This window comes from Pteropus vampyrus, unplaced genomic scaffold (assembly GCF_000151845.1).
Source record: "Pteropus vampyrus isolate Shadow unplaced genomic scaffold, Pvam_2.0 Scaffold490, whole genome shotgun sequence".
Taxonomy (NCBI): Eukaryota; Metazoa; Chordata; class Mammalia; order Chiroptera; family Pteropodidae; genus Pteropus; species Pteropus vampyrus.
The window spans coordinates 483,325-489,660 of NW_011889271.1; the positions used below are offsets into that span (position 1 = coordinate 483,325).

Sequence of the window (6,336 nt, forward strand, 5' to 3'; positions counted from 1 at the left end):
CTCCCGCACTTCCTTGAGCTCTTCCTCAGGTGCACCTGCAGCCCCCCCATCCCCCCTTCTCATAGGCGCTTCGTGCCCATCCGGTGCTCACCACGATGTGTACTGGCGGCAGTGTCTGCAGCATGCTGTCAGGTGCCAGCAGCGGTGACATGAAGGGGTTCTTGGCGATGGGCGAAGAGTAGAGGGGGATCTGCGTGGGGCCCTGGCTGGAGCGCCTGGGGAGGAAGTCCTCAGGGAAGGTAGCACTGAGACAGCTGCTGCTTCTGTCCTTGGTGCTCAACTCCTCTTGGGACCCAACTTTTTCTGGTGCATCCTCAGGCCCGAGTAAGAAGTTGACGTCTGAGGGCGTGGAGGGGCCAAGTGTCTCATCCGACAGTGACAGCTCGGGGGTGTCTGATGTCTCAGAGTTGCCCCTGAGGCTCAGGTCATGTACTGTCAGGCTCTTGAGGGGGTCTGTGCCCACTGGGTCCTCAGGCTGGGCCAGCGCTGCTTCAGACACACTGCGACGCACTGGCTCTGTGAGAAGGGCAGGGTCAGGGGCCGGCTGGGGCAGGTCAGCCTGGCTGTGTTGGCCGGGTGTGTGGGTGGCTGGCAGGGAAGGTCATGGAAGGACAGAGGCCTCTGGAGGAGAAGTTGCATTCTAGGGCTGTGGAGGCCTGGAGTGTTCCACCAGACATCCTCCTTGGGCATGGGTGGGGAGCTCCAGGTGCCCAGACTGCAACTCCAAGGAGTCACATGATCCTGGCAGTGGAGCTGTGTCCTAAGGGAAGGGGTGTGTGTGTGTGTGTGTGTGGGGGGGGTGACTCAGGTTAAGAGCAAGTCACTCTACCTCTGGGAGTCTCAGTTTCCTCTTCTGTACAAAGGGGATAAAAATAGTCCTTATTTCATAGAAGCTGCTGAGGACTCAGCGGGATAAGATACGGGATTAGGTACTGCTACCCTCCGGGAAGTCATAATAGATCACTATTAATATTTTATTACTAGGCCTGGCACCCTGTTCCAGATGCCTCTGCCTCCTGGTCCAGCAAGAAGACCAGCCAGTTTTTTATGGCCACTTGACACAGAGGGTGTGAATGGATTACAGTGGAGTAGGGAGTAGGCCCACATGGCTTGAAAGGGAGCTAAAGAGTCTTGCTAGGGATATATTAAGATTCCCAGGGATCCCACACCTGTAGCAACATAGATCTGCTCCCAAAACTTCCTTTCTGTTCTTCAGTTTTATTCCTTCCCATTGAGTGACCAGGCAAGCAAGTACCCAAATGAGGCTACAGATGTGCTTCTGGCCCTCTTGCTATGCCCACGTTGGCCTCAGCTCCATTAATTTGATCAGACCCACGATGCTTACCACTAGGGCCAGGACCCTATATTTTTCCGTTTTATTCCACTTGTCTTTATAAATCCATGAAGGCAAAATGCAAGCTATGAGGGGTCACTGGAAGAGAGCTGTTGACTAGAGTCAGAGGGCACAGCCAGTCAGCGGTGGTGGCCTCTTCTAAGAGCACCTACTGTGAGCCCAGTATGGTGCTGGGTGTATGTAATCCTTAGTACAATCTGATGAGGCAGGTACTCTTACTGTACCCATTTCACAGAGGAGCAAAGCAAAGTCCACAGATACCATTACTTGTGCACGTCACCCAGCAACCGGTAAGTAGCTGGTACAGTAGGGAGCTAGACTGATGTGTGTGTGTGCAGGAGGCTCTAGGGGCTGCACCTGTCACCTTTCTCCACAAGGAAAACGTGGTGCTCAATGGTCCATGTGCCTAAAATTCAAATCCCTTTTGTTTCTGTGTATATTTATTTGCATCCACTTGAATATCCTAAAATTAAAAACTTAATTTAAAATAAAACACATCCAATTGGAATAATTTTCTGAATAGTAATTTTCTGAATATTCACCTGCTTTTGAACATACAATTCCTACTACTCAGAAAATGCTGTTGATTTGCTAGGGATAGAAAATAAGTCGAGTTGGTTGTGCTTTAAAATCCTTAAAATGTTAAAAAATGGGTCCCTGGGTGGAAGTGATTTTCGGCTGCCTGAGGGTCCTGCCACCCACCCAAGGCTGGCAATCTCCTCCACTTCCCAAGGTCTGTCCGGTCTGCTGATCGCCCCGCCCCGGCCTCCTAGGTCAGCTCCTGCAGCCGGCTGTTGCCCCACGTGCCTCTGTTAAAAATCTGGAAAGAATCTAAGAGGCCTGGACTCCCTCCTGAGGGCCCGAGAGGTTCCAGTGGCCTTCTCAGGACATGGGGCAGGCCTTCTGAGTCATTTCCCAGGGTGCTCTTCTGGGAAAGGCTGTTTGAAAAGCTAAATCCTATAGTTCCTGGGACTGAGATGACCAGGGGGACCAGAAGTCCTTGAATTTCCAGGAAGATCAAGGCTTTATGGTAGTGAAGAGGGACGGAGACGGGGCAGTTTCTGCTTCCCCAAGTGCCTCAGAGCATGGTGCCTATCCTCCCCCAGGACTTGTGGTGTGCCAGGCTGTCCCTCTTGGGGAGGGTGTGTGAGGGAAGACTCACCTGCTACGGGCACCGATTTTGGGTGAGACTTGTGCCCGCTCAGCTCCAGGAAAGAGTTGAGCCACGAGGAGGCGCCCAGGCGGAGGTCCCGGAGAAGCAGGGCTGTGTCCCGTCGCACTAGCCCCATCATGCCCAGTGCTTTCTGGTCTGAGTTGGAGTGGTCCTCTGTCTCCCCACCTGTGGAGTGTATGAAGGGAGCTGAGTTGGTCTCTTCTCTTTCTGGGCCCAGTCTCAACACCCAGAGCTTCAAGCGTCTATGCTCCCAGGGACCTAAGAAGAGCTAGTTGCGTCAGTAGGAGTCTGAGATTGCTCTCCTCTGCCCCAGGAGACTGGGCTCTAGCCCCTGTCCCTGCAGGCCCCAGGCATCCTGGCCCCCCAGGTCGCGGCTCTGTGGGTGTGGGCCTTACCAGCATAGGCACTGACACACTTGGAGAGCACGCTGAGGGGCAGCAGCGGGTCCATGAGGCTCAGAAGGCGGGAGGGAGAGGCGGTGAACTGCAGCATCGTGGCTGGGTAGGCTGCCATGATGCCGTCTGGCATCCGTACCCCATAGGCTGCTGCCCGAAGGGAGACGGTGAAGCAGAGGTTCCCACCTGCACTGTCTCCCGCAAGGCATATCCGCTCGCCCGTTGAACCTGGTTTGGAGGGAGGCTTCGTTATGCCTGGCAGTGGGGATCTCAAGCTCTGGGCTAGAGGATTGCTGGGCTCTCGCGTGGGGCGTGGGGGCCCCAAGCCCAAGGTCTAGCCGGTTTAGAGACTGGTAAACTGAGGCAGGGATTTGGAGGACAGTGATCAGAGGATCAGGCTGACTCAGGACCTGGAGAGACCCAGAGATCCGGAAACTGGGGAAGCTTGAGAGGATGGAAGATGGCAGCAAGGAGTATGGGCAGGGGTGGGGGTAGAGGAGATGCTGAGGGGGGAGGGGCATCCTAGGCCAGGAGATGGGAGCCAGCGTTCAGGCTGACAGGGGGCCACGGGCCCTGTGCTGTGGGGCGCAGTCGCACCCCGCTCTCTGCTTCCCAGGATATTGAAAGTGGGAGGTCAGAGGAGCTGGAAAAGTGGGCTGGCGACATCAGGGGGTAGAGGAACAGGAGGAGGAAAGAGAAGGTCAGGGAAGACTACTGTGGGGGTGGTGGGGGGATAGGGCATCAGGACTGGAGTAGGGGAGCAGGAAGCAGAGGAGGAGGTGGTTGATGGAAGGTTGGGTGAGCAGTGGGGCGATGGGGAGAGAGGCAGGAATGGGCGGCAGGGGGCGGACAGGTGGCAGAGGGCTGGGTCGGGGGAGATGGCAGGGGAGGCAGGAGGTGTGAGACTGAGGCTTTAGCCATGACATGGCTCCCCTGCAGTGTCGGCTGAGGGCTGAAGCAGGCCGGGGCAGGACCCGGAGTGGGCGACAGTGGAGCTCGGCTCACCGAGGAGGGCGCAGTGCTTGACAGCCCAGCAGTAGGCATAGAAGCACTCCTCCAGTGCTCGGGGGAAGGGGGCCTCAGGGGCCAGGGAGTAGTCGATGGAGAGGATGGGGACGCCCAGCTCCTGGGCCCAGCTCTTGAGGTAGGGCTCATGAGATTTGGAGGTCTGGGCCACGAAGCCGCCACCGTGGATATGCACGACCAAGGATGGTGAGCGGGGTGCCTGCTGCGGCCGAGGCCACAGTTCCAGGCTCCTTGAACCCTCGGACTTCACCAGGCTGTTGAGCTGCTCACTGTCCTGGAGGAGGAGGCAAAGAGGCAGGTGACGCTTGTGGTGGGGGGCTGCCTGGGCCTCCCCCTCCACCAAGGGGATATGCTCAGAGGGACAGAAAGGGGGCAGGTGTGAACGGTGAGGCAGAGGGCAGGCATCTCAATGGGGGTGGGTGCTGCCCATGCCCCTCACTGTACCTGTTCCTGGAGGCAGGGGCCCTACCTGTCCTTCACGCAGATCATAGGAGATGAGCCTGACGAGGACTGGCCCGGGGCCCGTGTGGGCCAAGGGGGGTGAGATGGTGACTGTGAGCTTGGGATCAGCAGTCAGCGGCATTTCAAAGGCCTCCGGTGGCAGGCTGAGCAGGCGGCTTACCCTCACGGTGACTGATGCCATGTTTGCTAGAGACTGGTGGGAGGGAATGGAAGGGGCACTGGGGAGGGGCTGCTTGCAGGGGTCCCCCTCACACCTCCCCTCAGACCCCCAGTTTATCCCTTATGTGCCATCCCTTGGCCTGGAGCCCTGCAGAGACCCGATGTGGCCTAGGCTAAGTCTCTGGGCTTCAGTATCCCCGTCTTGTGACAGGTTGGGTCCCTCGTTGGGCCCCATGCTCACTGATAGCACCTCGATCTCAGTGATATTCCAGAAGGCTTTCCAGAAGTGTACATCCAGGTTCTGAGTGATTCGCTCAAACTCGGCCCCACGCAGCTCTGGGTCGATGGCAAAGCGGCCGCCGGTGAAGAGGGAGCTGGCGGTCACACCTGGGGGTCGGGAGAGTGTCAGGGAACCTGGATGGGTCAGGCTGTGGGGTCAGGGTCAGGGAGGAGGGACAGGAGGGGTGGAGCAAGGGGAGGGCCCGGCTGGCCGGGACTCACTGAGTCCAGTTTCGTTGCGTTTGTAGTGCTCCCCGAAGGACACCAGCCCGATGGAGATGGTCTGCAGGAATGGCCTGATGGCAGGTGTGAACTGTGGAGAGATGCCTCTGTGTCATCCACCGCCCAGAATAAGGACTGGGGGTGGGCAGGAGTGAAGGGCAGAGAGTCGGTCAGCAAACATTTAGTGAGCACCTACTATGTTCCAGGCACTGGTCTAGGCACATGTCATATAATGTCAAGTAATGACTAATGCTTTGAAACGACAGTAGGTGCAGGGGACATAGAGTGATGACTCGGGGTCAGACTTCTTAGATAGTCTCCAAGAGGGGACTTGAGGAGGGACCTGAATGAAGCGAGGGAAAGCTGCTCCTTGCAGTGGGCACAGCGAGTGCAAAGGCTTTGAGGCGGACTATGCTTGGGGTGGATACGAAAGCTGGGGCCAGCGCAGCTGGAGCAGAGTGAGCTGGGGGAGAGGGGCAGAGGGTGAAGTCGGAGCAGCGGAGGGGGCTCCTAGGGCCCAAGGAACTTAAATTTATTCCAAACGTGGGGTGGAGCCACTGGAGGGCTGTGAATCGGGAGTAAGGTGACACAGGGATTTCTTGAAAGTGAGCGAGGACGGCAGTGGGGGCCGGTTGTGGCGCAGCCGGAAGGCAGATGGGAGATGGTCAGAGATCTTGAGGCAGAAAGACAGACAGAAGGGGAGACAGTGGCTGAGGGAAGAGCCAGGCAGTGCAGGAAAGACAATGGGAAGACAAGATCAGAGAGAACAGCCACAGCAGGCTAGGCACAGGGCCAGCTGGGTTTTCCTGTTCACTAGGCAAATACATGCCTAGGTCTAACTGCATGCTCAGCACTGGGCTGGAGCAGGGCCAGAGATCCAGCGATCCAGACGGGGGAGGCCTCTGACCTCCTGGCGCTGACATTTTACAGGGGGAGGCTGTTCTGTAACACAACACAGCTGGGCCCTCAGAGTAGCTGTCAGGCATGGCTCTACCCCTGGCTGAGGGCCCAGAGGGCCAAAGAACACAGGAGTGCCTGGCCATTGTGGCTGGATGCTGGCTCAGTTGGCCACAGAATCTCTCTCTCTTGTGACTCCAAGGTCATGGCTGGGACACAGGGAGGGGCTGGCTGGCCCAGCTGGGCTGATCAATACTTGTGGGTTCAGCTTTAGGTGAGAGAGAATTCCCAGGAATACCCAGGCTGGGTCAATGAGGACAGACCTCCCCGTAAGGAAACATGGAAAGGTGGGGAGATGGAGGCTGAGA

At 57.4% G+C, this 6,336-nt stretch overlaps 1 protein-coding gene across 1 annotated transcript in view; it reads right to left on the bottom strand.

Annotated features, from left to right (window-relative positions):
- Window positions 1-6,336, bottom strand: part of LIPE (lipase E, hormone sensitive type) — a 17,488-nt gene that overhangs the window by 2,955 nt on the left and 8,197 nt on the right. The window contains exons 3-10 of the mRNA XM_023524734.1: window positions 5,615-5,744; window positions 5,072-5,182; window positions 4,812-4,957; window positions 4,419-4,604; window positions 3,929-4,223; window positions 2,924-3,151; window positions 2,517-2,693; window positions 92-516 (exon numbers count right to left, since the gene is read on the bottom strand). Coding sequence (XP_023380502.1) covers window positions 92-516; window positions 2,517-2,693; window positions 2,924-3,151; window positions 3,929-4,223; window positions 4,419-4,604; window positions 4,812-4,957; window positions 5,072-5,182; window positions 5,615-5,744 — 1,698 coding nt within the window. The remainder of the gene's footprint in view (window positions 1-91; window positions 517-2,516; window positions 2,694-2,923; window positions 3,152-3,928; window positions 4,224-4,418; window positions 4,605-4,811; window positions 4,958-5,071; window positions 5,183-5,614; window positions 5,745-6,336) is intronic.